The following is a 25,100-nucleotide window of genomic DNA, read 5'->3' as shown; positions in this document are numbered from 1 at the left end:
TGTTTTTGTGCTATCTTCCTTACTTGAACGATGATATACATATAGTAGTATTGGTATGTTGAAATAAATTTGAAAACCTTAAAGGTTTTAAGGACACTTACATTTCTCAGGCAGATGTTATTTGCATTTATCTTGTATTTACAAGCAAAAATACGTTTAATGTTCACTAAATTATATTTTACTATAATGTTAGTGATGTCTGGAATACTATATACCTGTACAGTGTAAAGCTGCTTTGACTGTAGTTTGCAGTAGAGGTAGAAAGCTGTTCTGAGAAGTAGAAACATAACCTGAACCATAATACTGAGTTGTACAAAGATTTTGGCACATTATTTTGACCTTATGAGTTTACAGAAAATTTTTTTTTTTTTTTTGAAAAAGTATTATTACTTCATAACTGGAACTCTTGCAGATGTAAAAACACCACAGGAACTTAGCAAAATGATGAATAGGAGGAGAAGTGATTGTTACTGGTAGGCCCAATGGTATCCTGGGAGATAAGGGGAGGATGGTAAGGGTGATGACAACTGTCCTACTTGTATGATGAACAGGTGCTATGAGAAGGGATTTTCTGACCTTTATGGATGACAAGTGAACACTTTCAGTCTTGTAGCATTGTTTTATAGCCTTATAATGAATAGCAGATAATCTACATTGCTTCTAGTTTCCAAAAGGACACTCAAGGCTGGAAGTGTTTTGCAGATATTATTGGATGCATAGTAATGCATACATGCAGGCTTCCCGTGGATTCATGGCCTGTGATGGGTTGACCCTGGCTGGATGCCAGGTGCCCACCAAAGCTGTTCTATCACTCCCCCCTCCTCAGCTGGACAGGGGAGAGAAAAATATAACAAAGAGCTTGCAGGTCAAGATAAGGACAGGAGAGATCATTCACCAATTACCGTCATGGGCAAAACAGACTCAGCTTGGGGAAAATTAACACAATTTATTACAAATCAACCAGAGTAAGGTAATGAGAAATAAAACCAAATATCAGAACACCTTCCCTCCACCCCTCCCTTTTTCCCAGGCACAACTTCACTCCCGGATTTCTCCACCAAGCCCCCCCAGTGGCACAAGGGGGACAGGGATGGGGTTTACGGTCATCACACGTTATTTTCTGCCGCTTCACCTCCTCAGGGCGAGGGCTCATCACACTCTTCCCCTGCTCCAGTGTGGGGTCCCACCCACGGGAGACAGTCCTCCACAAAATTCTCCAACGTGGGTCCTTCCCACGGGCTGCAGTTCTTCACGAACTGCTCCAGCATGGGTCCTTTCCACAGTGTGCAGTCCTTCAGGAGCACACTGCTCCAGCGTGGGTCCCCCACGGGGTCACAAGTCCTGCCAGAAAACCTGCTCCGTGGGCTCCTTTCTCCACAGATCCGCAGGTCCTGCCAGGAGCCTGCTCCAGCATGGGGTTCCCATGGGGTCACAGCTTCCTTCGGGCACCCACCTGCTCTGGTGTGGGGTCCTCCCCGGGCTGCAGGTGGATATCTGCTCCACTGTGGACCTCCCTGGACTGCAGGGGGACAGCCTGCCTCACCAGGGTCTTCACCACGGGCTGCAGGGGAATCTCTGCTCTGGTGCCTGGAGCATCTCCTCCCCCTCCTTCTTCACTGACCCTGGTGTCCGCAGGCTTGTTTCTCTCACATGTTCTCACTCCTCTCTCCGGCGGCTGTTTCTCTCTGTCCCAACTTTTTTTCCTTCTTAAAAATGTTATCACAGAGGCGTTACCACTATTGCTGATTGGCTCAGCCTTGGCCGGCGGCGGGTCCATCTTAGAGCCGGCTGGTATGGGCTCTCTCGAACACAGGGGAAGCTTCCAGCAGCTTCTTACAGAAGCCACCCCTGTAACCCCCCCCCGCCCCGCTACCAAAACCTTGCCACACAAAACCAATACATGGCCATAGCTGATACGCCTGGATCTGAAACTAGAGATAGAATGCAGGAGGAGGTTAAGTTAAAGGGCTGGTAAGAATTCTTGCTCTTTGAGACTTAATAAAGGTTTGTATAATTGCATGCTTTTTAGTATTGATTAGATATTTCTGGTAAGATTTAATTTCATTAATTCTTTAAAGTCCAGTAAAACAGACAGCCAGCTACTACAATCACTTTGTTTGGCAATGGCATTTTTAATTTTCCCTTTAATGTAGAGTGCTGTGTTAAAACTGACATTCTTACTCTGTGCTGAAACTAGAAATAAAATCTGATTCTGGAATTTTTTGTGTCTATGTATTTGGGGTTTTTTTTGAGAGGAATTCTACCAGTGTGCCAAAATGTGATGGTTTTAGTGAAAGAAAATCTTGACCAACCATATCACTTAGTTAATCTGCATTCAAGTTCACCTTCCTGCTCACTCTTTATAGTCTAACAAGCTCCCGAAAGTTAGGATAACTACCAGCAGGGTTGAGGCCATGAGCAATTCTATTGTCTTTCAGTATCAATGGAGGCCTGTTGCTTCTGGTGCTCACAAGAGGACGTTAGTATTGTTTCATAAGTTTCTAGCATTCTCAATCTATCCTGATAGAACTGTTGACAGAAGGATCAGAGTACTACAGTGAATTTAATAACTTAAGGTAGCGACATAAATATCCCTTCTTTATCTGAAGCAAAAATTTGTAGTTAGCTTATGAAAAAGTTTTTTATCCTTTTTTCCTGCTTGTGGTAAAACAGTTCTTGATGTGGTGGTGTTTTTAAGAGAGAAGAGGGCCTTTTATGTCTTTGTTTTTAGGATTAGCTCAAAATGTTACTTAGAAAAAAAAGAACTTAATGAAAATAATTTCTGGAGATTTCATTTCTAATTTAATTTCAGTAAGGCTGGACCACTGTGTTCCCAGGAGTTGCATGATCTTTAAGCACAGTGTTGTGAAACTTGCAAATACGCAGACCCCAGATACCTATGCACTTGGATAGATGTGTTCTGCTTGACAGTGGGCATCTAGTTGACTATTTTCTTTACCTGAGAGTTGAGCAACTATCATGTAAGTGCTACAATAGTTATTCCTAGGTCTTCTAAGTGCAACAAATGTTAGCAGTTATCAAATACCCCTTTAAGGTTGTATTCTACTTAATGACTTCTTGCCTGAGCCTGTTTCCAGTAGAGGATGTAACTATTTGTAATTTCCCTTTTTTGAATTCTGGTTCTATTTTGGATTTAAGCAACTCATATACTGGCAGTTCGGGATTATTTTTTTTCCAAAGCACAGGAAAGTTTACAATGTAAAACATAAAAGATAGAAGGTAGATCATGGTGTACAGAGACTGTTCCTTTTAGGTCACATGCTTGAATATGACTCAGTGTTGTATCATCAGAATCCGTTAGTCTGTTGTGCTCATTAAACTGACTTGTTTTAGGCAGGCTAATTTATTCCTACCTTAGGAAGTCATGGTGCCGGTGAGTGCCGTAGCTGGCAGTCTCACCAGTACAGCAAATCGGAGCTTTTGCGTGAGCCTTGCAATTCATCATTTCTCCACAGGTGTGATAAACTGACTCCAGCTTATGTGGAACTGTAGAATACTACCTCCGTTAAAGACGTCAAACTGGATCTTCAATAATAAGCTGCTGTAAGAAGTTGATATAAAACATAGGAATGTATGTATTAGAAAAATGGAAGAGAAAGGAAAGGACAAATATTGCTTTAATATGTGAAGACTGTACTTGAACGATTAGAGTGGTAGAAGAAATTATCAGTTTCTTGACCATTCCACATTCTGAGTTTAGAAACATGGGACTAGAAAAGAGCTTTTGATCACTGAGGCAGGTCCCTCAGAATCACAGTCCTTATGTCCCCTGTTATTGACAAACTGGCCAAACTTGTCTTTAATTACAGTAAGATTTTTTTTGCTCCTACTTCTTTTATTTGAGGGCTGTTATAGAAACTTGCTCTGTGGCTTGAGACCTTGTAATTTTCAGTTTTAAATGGGTGTTTGATTATGCCTTATTTTGGTCCTAACCACTTTTCATTTGACTTAAAGTTATTTGGTCTCTGAAGTGTTTGAATCACTAGTGTATTTTTATTATATGTAATTTTTTTCTTATAAGATACAGGAGTTTTCCATTTGTCCTCCCTGTACCTGTTAATTTTGGAGTCTTCTTGCTCAGCCAGAGTTACCCAAACAGAATAATGTGTTCTGTTTGAGCCTTATATAATAACATTAATATAGCTGAAAGCATCCTACATTTTGCTTTTTTTTCAGCTGCATCATATTGTCAGGTTGTAATCCTCCTGCAATGAACAAATCTGTTCAGATATGTCCTGGTTTCAGCTGGGATAGAGTTAACTGTCTTCCTAGTAGCTGGTACAGTGCTATGTTTTGAGTTCAGTATGTGAGGAATGTTGATAACACTGATGTTTTCAGTTGTTGCTCAGTAGTGTTTAGACTATAGTCAAGGATTTTTCAGCTTCTCATGCCCAGCCAGGGCATCTGACCCAAACTGGCCGACAGTGTATTCCATACCATGTGACGTCCCATCTAGTTTAGGAACTGGAAGTGGGGGGCAGGGATTCGCCCCTCGGAGACTGGCTGGGTGTCGGTCGGCGGGTGGTGAGCAATTGCCCTGCGCATCATTTGTACATTTCAATCCTTTTATTACTACTGTTGTCATTTTATTAGTGTTATCATTATCAGTATTAGTTTCTTCTTTTCTGTTCTATTAAACCGTTCTTATCTCAGCCCAGGAGTTTTACTTCTTTTCCTGATTTTCTCCCCCATCCCACTGGATGGGGGGGGGTAAGTGAGCAGCTGTGTGGTGCTTAGTTGCTGGCTGGGGTTAAACCATGACAAGGTATTAGTTGTCTTATTTTGCTCTGAAATGGCAAGGTCCCAGTAAGTAGCTGAAATTCTTGTTTGCCCCAAGTGCATTACTTTGTATCCGGTTATTATATATCATCTCCTTTGAACTTTTCCAGGCCTCAAATTTATCTAGTTCTGCTTGTATGATGCTCCCTTTCTCTGTATTGAAATACTACTTGTCAAAGAAGGTATCTTCAGCACATTCCAAAGCTCAGCAGCTTGGACGACAGTGCCTGGGAGCTAATGTTCAGGAAGACTTCACTCTTCTGAGGCAAACTGGAGAAATCACGGTCTCATTCATTTGCAAAAACACATAGCTGTTGAATTTTCTGTTGGTCTAATATTGTGTTCAAGGTTTGAAACAGTTATTACTCTTGCTACACAAAGAGAAGAATGAAGGATGATTATTCAGGCCTTGGATCAGATTTTACATGAAGTGACCACTCTACAAACAGTGGAACCTGTGTTTGTTCTTGAGCTGTCCTATTGCATTTTATGGTCCTGAATATATATGCAACTGATACTAAGCATACATTCTCTATTTCCAGGGAGGTAGTACAGGCAAACTGTGTCCGCTGGAAGAAAAAGTTCTTATTTATGTGTAAAATCAGTGCCAGTGCCACAACGGGAATTCTGGATACTTGCATTTGCAGGGTGTCTGTACGGAAGGTAAGTAGCTCTTTTTCCCTCCTCTCCTCTTTCCCTGGTCTTTCTTCACTTCTTTTGGTTTAATTTTTAAATATCTGATAAACTTCATAAAGCAAATTTTAGCTGCAACCATGTCAGGTATTCTTCTAGTCAAAATTCCGTAGTAATCTTATTAATAACCTTAGCTTGACTAATTCATGTTTTTTTACATTCTTATTGAAAAGAACACTTACTCCAGCAGGACAGCAAATGAATTGCTCATTGGTCTTTACAAAATTGCCCCTTGATAGATACTTCTAGTAAGCAGCAGTAAACTTAGAAGCCTTGAACTGTGCTAAGTACCAGAATTTTGTATGCAGCACTTCCTGCCTTTGGGGTTAGACTTTGCAAGATCCAAGTGCTGGTCTGTATCAGGCACTCACCCTTCCGCCTCTCCGCAAGATGACAGTCTCCTGCTGGCCCGCACCAAGGACATTATTAAGTTCTAAATGACAACAGTACAGCCTAGCAAATGTGTGTTGAGCTATTTTAAAATGAAGATTAGTATTTGCTTTTCTAAAAAAAACCAAAACAAACAAAAAGCCTCAGTCAGTATCTTTAATGGCTTAATGGCATGGGTTTTTTTCTTTTTTTTCTAGGAGTTAAAAGGAGGAAAGGCATATGCAAAGGTAAATTGAGATGTATCTAATTTTGCCTATGAATTAGCTTTTATTTCTTGTCATTTTATGCCCATTTAAAGTAATTCCAGAATAGTATTCTAATACCCATGATTTCATTATATGTATTATAGTGACACAGAGGTTTGGAACTTTTGATCAGTATGTTTAATAAGTATGTAAGAATATTATACCACCAGAATATTTTTTTTCTTTCCATTTAGTATGCTGAAAGGGTTGATAAAAGTAAACCCTTCTGCATGTGTTAACTTTTAAAAATAAACTCTCCTTGTTCTTTTTTCTTTTGAGACTTTAATTTTTAATTGAAAATAGAGCTATGCAGAATTTGACATTCAAAGTTTGTTTTCTGTTTTTTGCCTTGAGCCACTCCATTTAATGGGCATCCTCTTATTCATATTTGAGGGAAACTGCTGTTGAGTGGCAGTCAATATTGTGCATGTAGCAAGTACCTTCATTTAGTAATATGCTTACTACTAACTTTGTAATTTTCTCTTAACAGCTGGGATTTGCAGATTTAAATCTAGCAGAGTTTGCTGGATCAGGAAATACCACTCGTCGCTGTTTACTGGAAGGTTATGATACCAAAAAAACAAGACAGGATAACTCCATTCTCAAAGTATGTTGTTTCCTTTATTGTACTCAAACTAATAAAGCAGAGAACAAGTGGTATTATTAAGCACTTAATGAAATTTAAAACATATTTGCTGAACCTCTTTCTAGAAGGAAAGCTATTTAAAGTAAAAACATTAGTGTTGTTTAGAAAGAATCATTGAAATCCATGCAGTCAGAAATAGAATTCGTCCTACTCTTTGAAATGGAGATGGATAGCTGTAAAATAAAAGTTTTCAAAAGGTATTCCTATTTTAACAGGAAATGAAAAATTGAATAGGGAAGCACGATGAAAAAGTTAATACATTCATATAAATGTAGCAAATATATCTTTAAGACTGGGCAACTTCCTGTGCAGCTTTTCTAAGAGTGAATCTCTTAATTGGCTTATTTATGTATAAGCCAGCTTCAACACCTCCATGACTCCTGGAACTTTCCATTTTCTGTTTCATAGTAATCAGTGTAACAACTGGTGAACATTGTTTGAAGAAACCTACCCTCCTGTCCTCTCCCATTAGTCCAAGGAGTTAAAAAATTCAATAACCTGCATTAACTTGAAAATAATTACATACAGAATGTTACAAGTAAATATTTTAAAAATTTCTTTTCCTACCAAGACACCAGGATTCATTTCTCATACTATTGAGTATACCATTGTCCTGGGTTCAGCTGGGATAGAGTTAACTTTTACAGGAACCTGGGAGGTGGGGGGCACAGCCGGGACAGCCGACCTTAACTAGCCAAGGAGCTATTCCATACCATGTGCCATCATGCTCAGTATATATATGGGGAGTGGGCCGGGGGGTGGTCTCGACTTTTGGTGGGGGAAGTGGCGGAGCGTCGGGTCCCGGGTGGTGAGCAGTTGCACTGTGCATCACTCTTTTTGTATACTCTTTCATTAGTACCGTCGTTGTTGTTGCAATTTCTTTGTGTTGTCCCAGTAAACTGCCTTTATCTCAGCCCTCGAGGTTCCAGGGTTTTTTCCCTTTTGTCTCCTCCGTCTCCCCCCATCCCACCGGAGGGGGGCGGGAGGAGTGAGCGAGCGGCCGCGTGGTCCTTTGTTACCGGCTGGGCTGAAACCACGACAGTCCTTTTAAGCATGCACTGATTTCTTTAAGATAGTCATAGACTTTTTCCAGAAAAAATTTTAATTGATGGCTTTGACCCCGCTAACAAGCCTTCTCAATGCATTGTTGTCCTATGGCATTATTTACCTTTTGTGCTTTTACTTTATCTCAGATGTTAGCACAACCCGTTCCTGTATGCTAGCAGTTTGCTAAACATTCTCAGCAAAGAACATACTTCAGCACACACTGTTTTAAACAATATTCTGTTTGCTCATTAATCTTTCAGATTTCCTTTTCCTATTTTTCCCTTGAAGCCATCTTAACTATTAATGATTCTATGATTCTTCTTGATCTCTTGCAGAATCTTGTATGTGCAGCTATGTTACTTTAAATGCTATTTTGTGTTGTTTGCATGTGTACTAAGAAAAAAGAGGTAGTTCTCTGCATAAGTGTGTTTATTTGCATATGGGATGATGCCATTTTATTTTGCTTAAATGTAAGATTTGTGGCAAGTATCACTTAGTGACATGACCACGTATCACAGACCAATTCCATTTTTTTTCTTACAGTGGGTTTTGTTTTCTTAATGTGTAGGTTTTGATCAACATGCAGCTAATGTCTGGAGACCCATGCTTTAAAACGTAAGTTTATGAAAAATCTGTGTGGGATAGTGTTTTGGTCATACATTCCATGTTCAGAATTACACTTCTAATTTGCATTTATGAATGTCTCCAACCTGGCAACAATGTTAAAAAAAAATAAAATAAAAAAGGCACAAACAAATGGGATGGTAGCTGAATAATGGCTAATGTGGTAAAAATACCAGTAGGAGTATCATAGTTCTCCTTGCTGTTAAATACTTAGTATATTTTTAAGGAAAGAATACTAGCCTGTACATCTGTAATTAAAAAAAAAAAAAATCAAAGAAACACTTAAGGGAAACTGTTCCTGCAGCAAGCTTATATAAATATACTTGGTGTGGGGTGACCCGACTAATACTTGTGTTTGGAAAATGTGCTGTTACACCTTTTATTCACAAGTCTCAGGTGATTTTAAAAGATTTATTTTCAAAAAAAACAGAAGTGTGATATGACTTATTACAAGAGAAAGCACTTACAGATATTTAGTTAGCAAAGACATTATGCAACTTAGTAGAAGATGCAAGAGGTAATATCTGAGGGGGGAGGTAGCTAGGAAAATACACTGCTATATATTGGGGATCCTTTGGCCTTATTTTCTTTAATGTGTAGTTAAGGAAATGTAATAGTTTTGCTAGAGCACGTTATCTTCCATAACTAACCACAGAACAGAAAAATCACACATGCTAGGGAAAAACCTAGTCTTGAAAGAGATGAAATTGTTGCCTTCTTTCTAGACTAATAAGCCATTTTGTTATGAGGCACCCAAGCTTTATGAATAACTAAACTGAATCAGTACAATTGGCAAACTTCCTATTTCCAGAGAACACCACTATCTTGCTAACCATGCCTTAATTATCCTGATCAGTAGGAAGTGAAGAACTCTCACGTCATTTGTATTATACAAGATATTTTATAATAACCTGAAAGCCATTCATCATGTTGTTATACTGAAACTAGTAGGAGATGGAATCAAAATGAGAGGACGTATTTTCTTCCCACAACATGTGATCAAGCTCTGGAACTCCTTGCTACTACACATTGTGAATAATAAAAGCTCAAGAAAGAATTAAGTCAGATTCCTGAATAAAAAAATTACTGAGGGCTATTAAGTATAAAACATCAGATGAGGCTTAAGAAATACCTAACTTACAGATGAGGAGATGCAGGAAGAATATTCAGGAGATACGTTACTATGTGTGCCATATTCTCTCAGCATCTGTTGTTTGCTGCTGACAGAAACAGGATACAAGGCTAGACAGACCTTTGGTCTGAGACAACATGCTTGTTCTTATGTTAGCCCTTTCAAAAACAATCTAAGGCAGAGTTCCAAGTATTCCATATAACTTGAAAAGAATAAATGAGCTTAAGGAAAACAATCTGCAAAAAATTGCTAGCTTCACCCTTGTTATGTCAGTCTCAACTTTTTGTGTAGGTTCTCAACTTTCATTTATACTTTCAGACCTTATGCTGGATCAAAGATATTTTCCATTGTAAAGATAGAGTGTTTACTTACAAACTGCTACACTAAAACACTTTTACTTCATTACGGATTAGGTTTCCTATTCAAAATACTCTCATAAATGGAATTTAAACTCATCTTTTATCAGATTAGTGCAGGTAATCAATGTCCCTCTGAATAACCCAATGAAGAGGGATAATAATCTCATACAGGCTTAAACTGTAGCAGTAAACATATACTGAAGTCTTTATTAAGTAAAAAAGATTGCATTTAAAGTGAAATGAGGCTGAAGCTCCAAGAAAAGCAGCACTGACCTAACTCAGTCTGAGGTACAAGTATGAAGTAACTCATTTGTAGGTTTTAGTTGGTTCAGGTAGGTTCTGGTGTAATTAAGAAATTGAGAACCGGTTTCTGTAGCAACTAGAGACTTTGTGCATTACTGCTGTGGCTGTATCCTAACCATTGTTTCTGAGGAGATCTGAGAACATTGCCTGCACCAGTCTAGCTCAGGTGATTCACCACAGGAACTCTTCAATGTCCCCTTACACCACTAATGGCCCTTTATCCTCTCTGCTTCTAACCTTCAATAAGAATAGAACACTGTAAAATCTCATCTTGTGCTTACTGAATAAATAGTAAGAGGGTATTACCTGAATTTGTTTGATTGGGCAAAGCTTTTCTGTATCCCTAGTTATTTAGCAACTCTTGATTTACTTTTGAGTCAGACCTATTAACAAATACATCACTGGTACTGATAAACAATTTCTCAAAGGCAACTAACTGATCACTAGTCTTGTATACTTGTCAGGAAGTAGAGTGTTTTGGACTGCTTAAAGAATTGCCTCCAATGGTATTAGCAAAAATGATTTAATAGGAATTTATATAAAAGCACGACTTCACAGAATTCGATGGCAAGGTTCACTCTATTACTTAATACATGGATGAAACGCACAAAGGAAAATTAAGTTAGAATCAAACTAACATTATGTATACAAAGACTGAAGATGCAATAGGGCAAAAGAGAAACATATGAAGAAAAATCGAGTTAGAATTGATTTCTCGTGATTTGTACAGAGATCGGGAATGTAAAAATGGTAGGGAAGACCCTCCCATTGAGTCACGAGGTTCAGAGAAGACCCCCTTGCTTTCTAAACTCCTGTTGGAGTCTAGGTGCGGCTGGATCGACTCTTAGTCCCAGACTTGGTCAATGGTTTATATCTAAAGAGATTGTGAGTATAATAGTAGCCTGAGATTCATTCACAGTCAAATAAAGTTCACAACAGTAATGTAAGTATAGATTTGAAAAGCAATATTTGTAATATGCTTGCTATAGAATATTCAGGTTAGTACACACACACATGCATAAAGACACTAAGAGATATACGTAAGTGAGTAAAGGAGGTGTATACCTGTTAAAAATTCCCCTTGAGTTCCGTGAAAATGCTTACATCAAATGCTTCAGCATCTTTCTCAATGGGCGAAGGGTTGAGCCTGAAGGAGCAGAGAGTATCAGCCCAATTCTTGTCTGCTTTCAGTGACAAGACCTCCAATTTTCACAAACAGGAAAGTCTGCGAGCTCTGAGGCATGCCACTCAGAGGGGATGCCAGTCGCAGCGCCCTGTGATCCAGGAGACCTCAAAGCATCCCACTTAGTACTGCTGTTTATACGTTTGGATTGACTTTTGTCATCAACAAATTACTGGGATTCCAGTTGTGCTGGTACCGTTACGCATGAGTTATGAGTCAGATAAGGAAGGCTTCAGGGCTGTCAGAGAATGAATTAAGATTCAGATACGGGATGTTCCAAGATAGTTAGGAGAGGACTGAGATATGTCTCAAGGTTGTCAGGAGAGAACTAATTATCTCTACTCCCGTCCCCCACCTCTGCCAGGCAGCAGGAGTCCTTGGGTCAGTCAGCATGACTCCCTGTCTTAGCCATGCAAGAGTTCCTGGTACAGTCAAGGGACATTTAACCGCCCAACTCATTACACTTATGCTAAGGCCTAGTGAGACTTTCTGAGTTTGTAGATCAGCCCAGAGAGGGGGAAGAAACGCACCACCAGAATACTAATAAAACAATGTATTTCTGTTCTTTACTGGCTGGTACCGAAGGAGTTGAAATTAGTACCTAAATAGTTTTCTGGCTCCCTAAGAAAAAATCTCTAACTGAAATTATTCAGACTTGGCATTTTCTTATGATGATATAACCATTTCCTGGAACGTAAGCTTTCAACACAAACAGAACAAAAAAATTATCTAATCCAGATGTCCTTCGTAGAAGGAAAAATAAACCTTAAACCAATTTCACAATCTGGGATCAGCTACATAGTTTATGAAGAAGCCTAGAAGGCTTGATGTTTGATCTGAGGTGACATCCCTGAAATCATTCAGTTCTTGCTTTCAAAAGTATGTTATGCAGTTAAGTCACACAAGCATTGTATTTCTAGAAGTGCTTTTTCTCTTACTCTCTTTACTTTCAAATGTAACATAAGAGGGGTATGTTACTGTACATGAAGACAGTGACTAATTTATTGAATATGTCAAATCTAAAAATGTCAACAAATATCCATTGGTATGCAGACCAACAGTCTGTTCCCAAAGTAAAAAATAACAAAGCATGAAAAAAACTGTAGGTAACATCTTGAAATGTATTTTAGTTGTGTTTGCTTGCAAGAGAAGACTACTTTCACTTTGTCATTTTCTAATTAGTTTCTTTTGCACTAGCAAAACACAAACTTAGAAGTTTATTCATTTTAATAAAATATATCCCTTTGGGTCTTGGTATAATCTGAAACACGCATTTAAGCTTTATTAAAATCTTTTTTAATCTTGAGCCAAATTTAAATTATGGTGTACGTGATGCTTTTTTTATTTTGCAGGAGGTAGAATTTAGAGGGGAATACATGGATATGGTAACATAGGCCCCTTTGTTAGGAGCGGGAGGGTTATCAGCTCAGAATCTCCTCAGGTACTGTAACAGAGATGAAACAAAGCCAGGAGTACATCACAGTGCACTATCCAAGTAGGCCAACTGTCATTGTGTGGATTTTGTTTTTTTTAATTTACTGTCTTATCATGTATTCCATGAAGTACTGAATTATATATATTCTTAGCATGTAAATTATCCTGTGATTCATACACTGAAAAAAAAAAATTTAGAACTTAAAAATAAACACTTCACCAATCATCAAAAAAGGAAAAGCATTTCCAAGGATCCCCAGAAGCCTGAAGGACTGAGCAGATGGATTTTGTAAAATGTCCTTAAGCTCAATAGCGATAGCCTTTTTTTTTCCCCTTTTTTTCTTCTTAACAGGGGGCTAGGCAGCATGTTTTGAGAAAAAAGTTACAAGCCTATTAACTTGAAGCACAGCATGAACTATGCCGATTTACTTGAAAAGAAAAATATGTGCTGATCAATTTGGAGGGATTACAGCAAAAGTACAGCAAATCTTAACCACCTTTTTCTTACAGGCCTCCTTCCACAGCAATGTCTATAGCAATTGTTGGAGAACCAGAATCTTTGCATGAAGACAGGAAAGGTGGAGAAAACTTAAAAGTAGTACATCTGGGCATGGCAGGTATAAAATAATGCTCTTAATTTCTCAATTTTTTTATAACTGGCTTCATAGCTTCAAGGAGATATATAAAATACTTCAAATCGTAAAGGGATGGTGACAGTTGGCCGACAAAGGGACCTTCTTTGGTTATTTCTTGAGACACACTCTCCTAGATAACATCAGTAGAATCTCTCTTTTTTACTTTTGCAACAGTTTATTTAATGGAAAGAAAGACCAGAAACTGGATTGATAGCCTGCCTTCTTTTTAACATTTAAAATCTTTCATTTTCTGTGTGACACATTTCTTGATTTGCTTTGGATTTTTATTTTGACTGAGCATTTAATCTGGCCCTTGATTTTCAACATATGAATCATAGGAATATGCATAACTGAGTAAATTTTGAGTGGTAAAAGTTCTAAGTATTGTTTAAAATTGAAGTAGTTACTCTGAAATTTAGACTATTAGAAAAAAAATACTATTAAAACACTTTATTACAGGTTGAAATTTGGGGGTGGTTATGGGTTTTTTTGTTTGCTTTTAACAAGCTTCAGGCTCTTACATAGCTTAGTCATTTCCACCCTAAACACAGCTTAAGTTGTCTTAACCACAGTTACTTTTTCAGCCAGAAAACATCTAGCACACCATTCTACTATGGTACTATGGAAAGCATGGTAATCTCTTTAACATTGACAGTGTAGACAAATCTAGAACTACATTTCATACAAATCTTTCTAACCCAATGGTACTCTCTGTTTTACTCAGAAACTTTTTTTTTTTTAAGGTATGCATGTTTGTTAACATACATGCTATTTTTGCAGCACTTCAATCTTCAAAGGGTTTGTAGAAAACCAGTGACAAATCCCTAATCCCTCTGGGAAATCTGACATTTGAATCTAATCAAGATTACAGGCAAAGTAATAACAAAGCTGGCTTTAGCAACAGTATCTGACTTGCACATGTTGCAGATGTCTCATCAAAGAGTGCTTCAGTCCCAGATGAACTTGGTGCATGTGGACATTCCAGGACATCAAGCTATGCAAGTCAGCAGTCAAAACTGTCAGGTAGCTGTTAACAATTTTGTTATGAATTGTTGGGGTTTATTTACTTTCACAGTTTTAGATGTAAAAAATAAGTATACTTTATATGTTTAAAAAAATGGTTTGAAGTTGAAAGCTTTTTCCTAGGAGTTTCAGGTGTGGGGATGGTAACATTATTTTCCTCTTAAAAGCACAATGAATTATCTGTTTGAATGTGAGACAGCTTTTTCCCTTAGCTTCCACCAATTCACAGAATCATTTAGGTTGGAAAAGACCTTCAAGATCATCGAGTCCAACCATCATCCATGCCCACTAGACCATATTATGGAATACCCCATCTACGCACTTTGAATACCTTCAGGGATGGTGACTCCACCACTTCCCTGGGCAGCGTATTCCAATGTCTGACAACCCTCTCAGTAAAAAAAAAATTCTTAATATCTAACCTAAATCTCCCTTGCCTCAACTCGAGGCCATTTCCTCTCGTCCTATCTCCAGCCACCTGACAGAAGAGACCAGCACCCACCTCACTACAACCCCCCTTCAGGTAGTTGTAGAGAGCTGTAAGGTCTTCCCTCAGCCTCCTCTTCTCTAGACTAAGCAGCCCCAGCTCCCTCAGCTGCTCCTCATAAGACTTGTGCTCCAGGCCCCTCATCAACTTGGTTGCCCTTCTCTGGATACACTCCAGCACCTCAGTGTCTTTCCTGTAGTGAGGGGCCCAAAACTGAACACAGTACTCGAGGTGCGGCCTCACCAGTGCCGAGTACAGGGGAACAATCACCTCCCTGCTCCTGCTGGCCACACTATTTCTGATACAGGCCAGGATGCCATTGGCCTTCTTGGCCACACTGCTGGCTCATATCCAGCTGGCTGTCAACCAGCACCCCGAGGTCTTTCTCTGCCGGGCAGCTTTCCAGCCACTCTTCCCCAAGCCTGTAGCGCTGCATGGGGCTGCTGTGACCCAAGTGCAGGACCCGGCACTTGGCCTTGTTGAACCTCATACGACTGGCCTCAGCCCATCGATCCAGCCTGTCCAGATCCCTCTGTAGAGCCTCCCTACCCTCAAGCAGATCGACCCTGCCTCCCAACTTGGTGTCATCTGCAAACTTGCTGAGGGTGCACTCAATCCCCTCATCCAGATCATTGATGAAGATATTAAACAGAACGGGGCCCAACACCGAGCCCTGGGGAATACCACTTGTGACCTGCTGCCAACTGGATTTCACCCCATTCACCCCCATTTCACAACCCTCTGGGCTTGTCCATCCAGCCAGTTTTTCACCCAGCAACATATCTGAATGAGATTTTTACCTCTTCCATATGTAAAAACAAATAACTTACAAATGGAGACTTAGCTCTAAAAGCTGAAGGGGAAGTAATGACACCAAGTCATTATATTTGTTAGGAAGCAAGAGTTATTTAGAACAAAAAGAGAACAGCATGTGCTAGAATACAAAACCTGAAGTGAATGGCCTAGGTGGTGTATGCACATACATTCATAGGGCTTTTGAAGTCTCTTTATAAGAAGACAAAACACAAATTCTGCTTTCAGGATGGTAAAATATAAGTAATGACCTTGGCTGTCAAGAACATACCTAACCTAGCTCTCCCGCACTTTCCCAACAGGATATAGCACATGTCACTCTAGATCATCCAGCCTGTCTGAACTCTGCCACAGGAGAAACACCTCGGTGGGTAGTACCTCAATAGGAATTGGAAGCATTCTAGAGCCATGTGAAGAGACTAAGCCAAAAGTAACTGAAGCTAATATTGATACATCTGTTAAAGATGTACCAGAAAAACTCTGCAGGTACACTTAACTTGAAAGGCTTACGTAGCAGAAGTAAAATATCATTTACTATATCACTTCTAAGAGCTCTAAATATATATTTTTTGCAGACATCCTGTAAAGCAAGACTCTGTGGAGTCACAGCTGAAGAGAGTTGATGCTACCAGAGTTGATGCTGATGATATAGTTGAAAAAATACTCCAGAGTCAAGACTTCAGTTTAGACTCAAGTGCAGAAGGTATGGAGATAAATAAGGAAGCTTAGGGAAAATTGATGTACATTACAGGCCTTAGGAAAATCTACTCTCTGCATAGTCCCTCTTGCTTGTAATCATAAGGACTGTGCATATGGATCACTACGTTTTCTGCTTCATCCTGTCTCCCAGAAGTTGAAAAGACCCTTGCATGACTCAGGTAACTTTTCCAGAGAATTAATTTAAGCCGGAAAAGAAAAGAGCAGGGGCAAATCTATGACGAAGGTAGTTCCTCCAACCTATAACATGTGAAGTTTTGTTCTTCGTTACTTAAAACATTTGCATCTGAAAGTATCAGTTGTAAAACTGGTAGATTTAAAATGACTTAGTTTTAGCTAGGGCAACGTTAAAGGAAGCTAACATTTTAATTCCCTTGCTTTTTAGAAGAAGGTTTAAGATTATTTGTGGGCCCTGGTGGAAGCACTTCTTTTGGAAGCCATCATTTACCTAACAGGTATGTAGCCTGAACAACTAATCCATAGGTAATACTAAACAAAAATGCATCTTATACAGCAATTATTCTGCATATACATTCTTGATCTTTGTATCTTTCTCTTCTCTATCATTTAAAAGCACCAAAAGAGCTAGACTGTCGGGTTTTAAAACAAAACCCGTAGGTTAGTTCCCAAATAGAACTGATGTGTCAGCCATAAGAATTATAATTTTCAGAGGTTCTGAAGAGTCTTAGTTCCAAAGTTTTCAGATTCAGTATGGACACAGGAAACAGGCACCAGTTTGGAATCTTAGCTCTATAGACTTGCTACGTTACTCTCTGGAGCTGGACGAAAGTCTTAAGTGTTTTACTCCTCTACCTTTACAGTATCAAACTTCTAAGTCTTCCTGATAACAAGCCTAATTTTCTTCACTTTAGTTTTGCTCACAACTCCTGTTTCCATATGCTACACTATTCCTGTTTCAATGGTTTGTTCATCATTCAACTATTTGTAGCCCTAAATTCTCTCCTCTGATAATCTGTTTCAGATTATCTTCTTGTAGTTTAGAATCAGAGATATTTTTTCTTCTCTAAACCCTCTTCAAATACTCTGATATATGACTTGACCTGAATGTATTAGACTTCTTAGATGAGAAAACATTAAAAACAGGTAAGAATATGCTCTAATACCATGATTCTGCAGTCCAGTGTAACTCTTAAGATTTTTCTTTATCTCAGGAAATTACCATAGCATCAGTATTTCAGCAAGTACTTCTGGAATTACGTATAAAGGCAACTGATAATGTGTTGAAAGTTATAAAATAAATGTATTTTACACAAGCAAGCAATACTGTCAGTTAAAAGATAATTCATTGGTTTATTTGCAAACTGGGCACACTAATTTCTATCTAGGATTACATGTATGGTTACAGAGCACACTACAGTAGTATATAGAGATCTGTCCTAATTCAGTTACCAGAACAGTCCGGGCAGAATATTATATTAAGGAAGAGCTTGCCCTATTGATTTTTTACACAGTACTGCAATTTGCCATGTAAAACAACCCACTATGATCTGTCATGTGGGGGATGAGAGAGTTTTGTTTACAATTCAGCATGAACAAAAGACTGGAAGACGTTTTTCTTGTATCTTAACATAAGATGACTATCACTTACTGGTTTTTAGATACATTTATCTGTTTTTATATATATGTATATAAAAAGTATTAGCTGCATATGATATAGCTGGGGTGAGAGGGGTACCCAAAAGGTAATATTTAAGGAACTATAGACAAGTCCAACAGTATCTTCTTTTTCAGTAACATTATTTATCATTCTTCATTTTAACTGTAGTAAAACATAAAATGCTTTAAAGCATTAAACTGTAGGTTACTGAGTGACATGGTAACTACGCATGTTTTCTACCCTTCACATTTAACTGTTTTGGTACTAGGTGTTCAGCTGGTTTTTTTTTGTTGGGTTTGGGGCGGGGGGGGTGTTTTTTTTTAAACAGTAAATTTGCTGATCTGTGATACTTGCTGTTTAGCTTCCATTTAAATTGGAATTGAACTAACTTCTTTCAAACATTCTTTCAGAGTAGGATCTGGAGCATATGAGCAGGTGGTGATAAAACGCTAGACTAGAATGACAAACGAGGAAAACTTGGAGCTCTGGCATTGATACTTCTGGTTTTCTTTGCTCTGTTGCAAGGGTTGTGAAAGCCAAAATGAACTCAATGTGATCTTTTTTTTGAAAAGTAATGGAATGCCTCTTACTCATAGAGCTTCATCTTCTGTGGTATGAAGGCAATGTTTAGCTATGTCTACCTTGTGCGAGCATTTGGACTGTTTTTGTAAGCTCTACCTGATGCTAGTGGTATTACTTGCTTTTTAAATTGTGTGAAACATTTTTTGGAAGCAGGATGAAGTGAGTCCCATTTCAGTATTTTATACGGGAGATCACGTGTGGTGATGTACTTTGTTCATAACTTCTTTTCTAAAGAAGCTTCTGAAAGTTTGTCTTAAATGAACCTGAAGAAACTAATTAGTTAATTTGATCCTACCTGCTGTTTTAGCCTTACAGAAGCTAATTACTTCTATCAAGTCAAAATTAAGGCCTCCACAAAACAGCCCAGCTATGTTTTAACATAAACAAAACCTCTTAGGAGTACTGAGCACAACTTCACTGTAAGGTTGAACAGTAGAGGTGAACTTCACATGCGTTTTAAAAAAACCCAACTAAATGGATCTAAACCAGCCAGTAATCAGTTATGTTAACTGTAAATGAAGTCTAGAGGCTTAAATGCATCAAATGTGACATCTGTTTTTGTGCAAGTGACAAAAGAAGTGGGATTCCACGTCAAAATACTAAGGCATAGTAGTGTATTATGAAGAATGCTAGCTTGATTATTAAATCTGGAGTTCAAAAGCTGCTTCCACAGAAACTCTCTTCAGTAATGCATGAACCTTGAGATTCAATGGGATGGTACTGTTTACAAACCTAGTCAGTTTACTACCACTTAGAACTTTTTATTGTAGCTTAATCCTTCACAGTTAGTGCTTTGCTCATGTTTTGAATGTGCCTTGCGGGACTGGGGAGGTACAGGGAGATTAACCTATTTACTAAGCAACCTAGTCTTTAAAACTAGGTAAACATCTATACTATTATCAATATAACTTATTAAGAGAAGCACTTTATTGTAGATGAACTCTGCACTCTGAAAACGTCTTACTGTGCAACATATTTGTTAAACACTTCTTTCACTATCTGTCTACTGTTACATTAAGGTCAATGTACTGTATTTAAAGTTGCACAAACAGTGATTTGCCTGACAGGCAAGAAAGATCCTTAAAATTGAGAATTATGAAAGAATCCATTTTAAAAGGGATGTGTTAGATGACACAATTCTCATTCAGGCTGGGCTCTACTGTATTTAAGTGTAAACTGCAAATGACCTTAATTTTGTTATAATTAGTTGTATTGTTTATCAGTAAGGCTTGGATTAAATAAAAATACAAATAGTGTGGCCATTTTTTTAAGCTCTGAATGCTTCAAATTCTGCTCAGAGTGATGTTTGACACCCTTTTATTGAAGTAGGCCATATTTAATAGGTTAAATTAGGAAAAGCAGGCTTTGTTTTCCATAAATCCATAGTAGAATTATTAAACTAATTTCTATTTGTGTTTTTTAAGGAAATTTCAGATTTTAAAGCTTGAGTACTGTTGCTGAATATGATGAATATGAGCTATTTCTCAGTTATGGTACTTAAATACTTTTATTTCCTACTGTTAATTATAATATTTTTAAAGTGTTTTAATGGGTAAAAGAATTAATACAAAGACTATATTTTAGCTGCTATTAATAGAAGTGTGGTATTATCCATTTCTGTCCTCCATGGGAATTTTAAACAGAACCTACGTAACTGCTAGTATACAACTATCTCTCAGAACATGATAGTTTCCTTTCCTGTTGTATAACTAATTTGTACCAAAAATATCCTACTGCAAGCCAAAAGATGCATGAAATTTGATTAAATGAGTTGCTTTCAGTACTCTTTAACACTTCTATGTTTGTTGACAAATCTATTACACCCAGTAATAGTTAGATGGTAGCTTACTTAAGCTTACTAGGAAAGATAGGCATAGTTTGAGGAAAACAGACTTTTAAAAAACATTGTACAGCTACTTATGTAATTCTTAAGGGAATTTCCATAGCCCAAATTTGTATTCTATGTTAAAAGACACAGCTAACTGCCATAGATATTTTGTTTAATAGAAACCAATTATTTTCTTGCCTGAGCAGATCTTTTAAATAGGAAGTTTACACAGAAATCAAGCTTTTAATAAAACTGTATCCTAGTAATTTATTGTTCTGAGTTTGAGTTACAACTCTTTATGAAGTGATTCTCTAATTGTGCATATTTTAAGTGGAATATAACCTTCATATTTAGATGTAGTGTTTTTTTTTTTTTTTTTTTTTTGTAAACTGTGTTATAAGAATACTGGAGACTCTTATATAGTAAACTATTCAGGATGTGTTGGTGGCTTGTGGGTTTTTTGGTTGTGGGTTGTTTTTTTTTACTGTATTTAAATGCAAATCTCTCAGACATTCAATAAACTCAACTCTTCAGCTTGGAATCTGTTTCTAAACAATTATGTCTTTTTTTTAGTGCAAAAATTACAAACTTAACTGGAAGTTCATGTCCATTTCAGTTTCTCTACTGCTTTTCAAACTTCACCTCTGCAGCTTATTAAACTCCACCTCGAGTCCACAAAGTATTTAACGGCACCATTAGTAGTACATAGTACATCTGTCTCCTGGAGAGGAAAAGTAGTGTATCAGTCTTACATAAATGAAAAATCAATTTCAAATTGTGAGGCATATTGGTAGGTTAATTATTAAGCAGACTCCACAATGAGCAGTACTTGGGGAAAGTGAGGGCACTGTATATAGTCCCTCCTCACCATGCAAATGACAAAACTAATCCTCCTCAGTTGACTGTAAAGAATTACTACTACTAAAACTTTTCATACAGTTTGTATAACTTTGTAAATTACCTTCTTATTTTTTTAACAAAACTATTTGTGGTATGTATTACTTTTCTCATCAATGCATTCCAAATAACCAAGCTTTTTGGTTCTGCAGTAAGTATCTGCTCTGACGTTAAAAATAATCACAATTAGAGTACAAACTATTAGGCACTCAGATCAATTCAGTAACCAATGAATTGTAGAGTAAGGATTAAGATAAATAACTGTACCATGTATAACCAACTCCAGTCTCAGCTGTCTTTCAATTCAAAAAGGAAAACAATTTTTTTTCTATATTTCAGCAGCATATCCTGGAATTTCTTTTGAGGGTTGTTGTCTCTCTTCTGGTTTTATGAATCAACAGATTCCTTATAGAATGAAAGGCAAATCTCATCAGCAAACAAGGACCTCACAGTAGAGAGTTCCCTCAGAAATACAAAGTATACATGTATATACATAAAACATTCATAGATGCTAGTCACATGACTGAATACCAGCAGCTGCAATATAATCACTAGGGTGTTTTTCTTTAAAATGCATTGCTTTTTCTACTTTTGTGTTTTCACACTGTTTTAGTGATGTATATGTTGTAAGGAAAACATGTAATTTAGACACGGTTCTTTTTTAATCTGGAAGGAAAACATCTCATGAATGAAGATGAGGCTATGCACCGCTGTTGCATATGCATATGTAATATACGAAGGCAAAACCATGTGGTATGGGAAAACATTTTCCTTTACTACTACAGGAAAAAAAGAAGAGATAGGAAGTACCAGAACTTTGAATGCTGTCACTGAACACTTAGGTACATTTTGTAGATGTTCTGACATGGGAAAACAACAACACAGAGACAAGGATTAGCATGGGAAAAAATTACTTTCTATAATTCTTGAGGCAAAATAAGTAGCTCTGTCTTCTCCCCACCCAACTGCTCATTCTTGCCTGCTCTCCTCTTCCCACCTGTTGCACCATTACCAGTTTCTGTGACAGATTAGTTGCTTCAGTTCCCTGTGTGGCCTTGCAGGGGGATCTGCCAACAAGAAGAGAAAAGGCAAACGCATCTTCATACATTTGTTAACGTTTGTGGGACAGGTTCTTTTCATTTTGTTGCTTCCTTGTTAAAAACTAGAAATTAAATAACTGTTGGGTTTTTTTCTTTTTTACATGAAGGGAAATCTCTGAGCACATGCTAGCAAAGCTTTGTCCAAGTTCAGAGTTGTAAGCACTGACCTTCTGATCACAACTAAAATTGTTCATGAACTTGTAAATGCAGGACTAGCTCTGGATTTTTTTTTTTTTTTTTTAAATTGTCTTCTCTTATGATCTACTAATCTTTCCCCAGTATCCTCATTTGAGTACATGCTAGTGGCAGTGCATTTTATTTTGGGGATGTTCCCAGTGAACTGGCTGCATACAGGACTGCATTACAACGTGTTTGGTTTTGTAAATGAGGAAGAAAATGCAAAGGACTTTTGCATAACAATTTTTCTGTCATTTCATAAGCCCCTTCCTATGTTTCTTCTACTCAGTTTAAACAGAGAAACAAAAAAGTCCTAACAACTAACTGTTATGAGATATATATAACCCAGCTGTAGCTGAATGATCCAAACCTTGCTTGTCCGCATGACAATAACAAGCACGGAATAGAGCCTAATACCATGGAAGCCCATGGGAGACAGGACTGAAACACATCAGAAGTTTATTAGCTGTGAGATCTATTTGTTTGAGAAATCTCTGAGGAGACAGACAACTAGCACCTCCAGCTCTCACAATTAGGCAGTTGGTTTTTATTTATTAAAATAAGGGGATATTTTTAGAATTTATACCACTTCCTCACTTTGTTATTAATTTAAAACACTGATCAGAAACATTCTGTTCAGCTATTCTGGCCATCATCAATCTCTACTAACTTGCTATCAAGTTATTTCCTTTATATTCAGGATACTGCACTGGTTTTTTTGGTTTTGTGGTGGTGGGGGTTTTTTTTGTTTCTGTTTGAGTTTTGATTATGGTTTTTTTCATCTACTTTATTTGGACTTTACAGTTTTGAACAACCTAAGGTTGATCTGTTTTGAGATGTATGTACCATATCCTGGTCAGTGATATTACCACAGGCAGTCTAAAACATTTCATTTTCATAAACTTGCCTTCAGCATCCTGATTTGAGACATTAGAATTGACCTTGGTTTCAAACTGCCAGTTTAAGTGGCCACAATACTGTGTTTATTCACAAGTATGCATAATAGTTTAATCAGAAGACCAACCTAATAATGAAGAGCTATGCACAGTGAATCCTATGAAAGGGTTTAACTGCTCCTGAAAAGACAGTTACTTCAGTACTTTAAAGAAAATCTTAATTAAAATTGATTTAAGCCAGTGGAAGCCTGGAAAGCTGGTACACAAAATAGCATAGTTTGTTTTAGTAAAAGCTATCAATCAGTCTCAAAAATTTATATATTCTAAATAGCACTTCTGTATATGATATGTAATAGCTTTTTCAGTTTCAGTACACATATATATACTAAGGAACACTGTGAACATATGGGGCCAAACATCTGTAGTTTGACTTCAGATTTTTCCCAGGAAAGGCATAAGCAAGAATGTAAGAATTGATATTTGCCCTAGCTACCATTAAAAGCTAAACCCTGTTACAAAGAAGGGGGAGAAGATCCATGAACCCCTTAAAAATTGGATTACTGTTTAGGCCCCTTCATATCAGTCCACCAAATATTCACATAAACCATTTTCCAAATGTAGCTACAAAGCGTTAAGGGTATATTGTTTTGAGGACAACCAAGCATGTATTCATATGCAGTCTTGTCTGTTCACAAGACACTCCTGTAAGTAGATGCTACCTGAATACACAATTCAAAGCAAATATCATTCCAAATCTGACAGGTCCTCCCTCTCTTCCCTTTTCCTCATTTTAAGGTGATCATGCTGTGATACAATGTTTCAAGAAGAAACAACACAGCTGAAGAAGTTCTGTGGTCCAAAAATCTTTTAAACTACAGTAAACCATATAGTGAACTGCAGAGATATTTTCTCATAACAAACCAATGCTACTCTCAAACAGCTATGCTTACTAGTGTCCAAAGAATATTTACCAATTTTGAATTTTACATATATTTTAACATAACTACGGCAAGTTCATATCACAATGTCAAAAAAAGTGAAAACATTCTAAATATCATATTAAAGATGAATTTTAATTAATTCTAGTTCTAAATATCATATGAAATTAATTTTTAATAATCCATGTCTATTTGTTGTAGGAGAAAAATCTCCCACTAAATACAAAGCTTATTAAGTACGCATTTTTTAATCATTCAGCATGACAGAGCACTGCAGATCATTCTTCTTCCTCTGAAACTCAACCTGTTACAAATTCTGTGACATTTCTCAATTCAGAGAATTACAGCTGCCTTTTCCCTTTATGTCTGATCTTTCACCTTAATCATTTCAAGTGAATTCCAAAAATGTAGAACGTAGAATGCAGTTACCATCTTTAAGAAACAGTCAGTCCTTACAGAGAATTTTTTATTTTCAGAAAGTTGTGTAACTTGCATTTCACAAACATGAAGTCAGTTCTGGTAATACTAGCTCA

The 25,100-nt window shown here is 37.5% G+C and overlaps 1 protein-coding gene across 1 annotated transcript; it reads left to right on the top strand.

Annotated features, from left to right (window-relative positions):
• Positions 1-1,900: 1,900 nt before the first annotated feature.
• On the top strand, positions 1,901-20,818 carry FAM102B (family with sequence similarity 102, member B). The gene is made up of 11 exons (XM_010563443.1): positions 1,901-1,971; positions 5,343-5,463; positions 6,081-6,110; positions 6,619-6,735; positions 8,390-8,436; positions 13,367-13,473; positions 14,419-14,514; positions 16,117-16,300; positions 16,390-16,517; positions 16,917-16,986; positions 18,560-20,818. Exons 1-11 carry the CDS (start codon positions 1,901-1,903, stop codon positions 18,600-18,602), a joined length of 1,014 nt encoding a protein of 337 aa, XP_010561745.1. The 3' UTR covers positions 18,603-20,818.
• The last annotated feature ends 4,282 nt before the right edge of the window (positions 20,819-25,100 follow it).

The sequence above is a fragment of the Haliaeetus leucocephalus genome, unplaced genomic scaffold, assembly GCF_000737465.1.
Source record: "Haliaeetus leucocephalus isolate CR32 unplaced genomic scaffold, Haliaeetus_leucocephalus-4.0 Scaffold166, whole genome shotgun sequence".
Taxonomy (NCBI): Eukaryota; Metazoa; Chordata; class Aves; order Accipitriformes; family Accipitridae; genus Haliaeetus; species Haliaeetus leucocephalus.
This window is presented reverse-complemented; position numbering and strand designations above follow the sequence as displayed.

Excerpts from the sequence above, each read along its gene's own strand:
- FAM102B (XM_010563443.1), top strand. The coding sequence starts at position 1,901 with ATGGCCATAGCTGATACGCCTGGATCTGAAACTAGAGATAGAATGCAG. Across the intron at positions 13,474-14,418 it reads AGTACATCTGGGCATGGCAG|ATGTCTCATCAAAGAGTGCT; the intron begins GTATAAAATAAT and ends CACATGTTGCAG. Across the intron at positions 16,518-16,916 it reads TTTAGACTCAAGTGCAGAAG|AAGAAGGTTTAAGATTATTT; the intron begins GTATGGAGATAA and ends CTTGCTTTTTAG.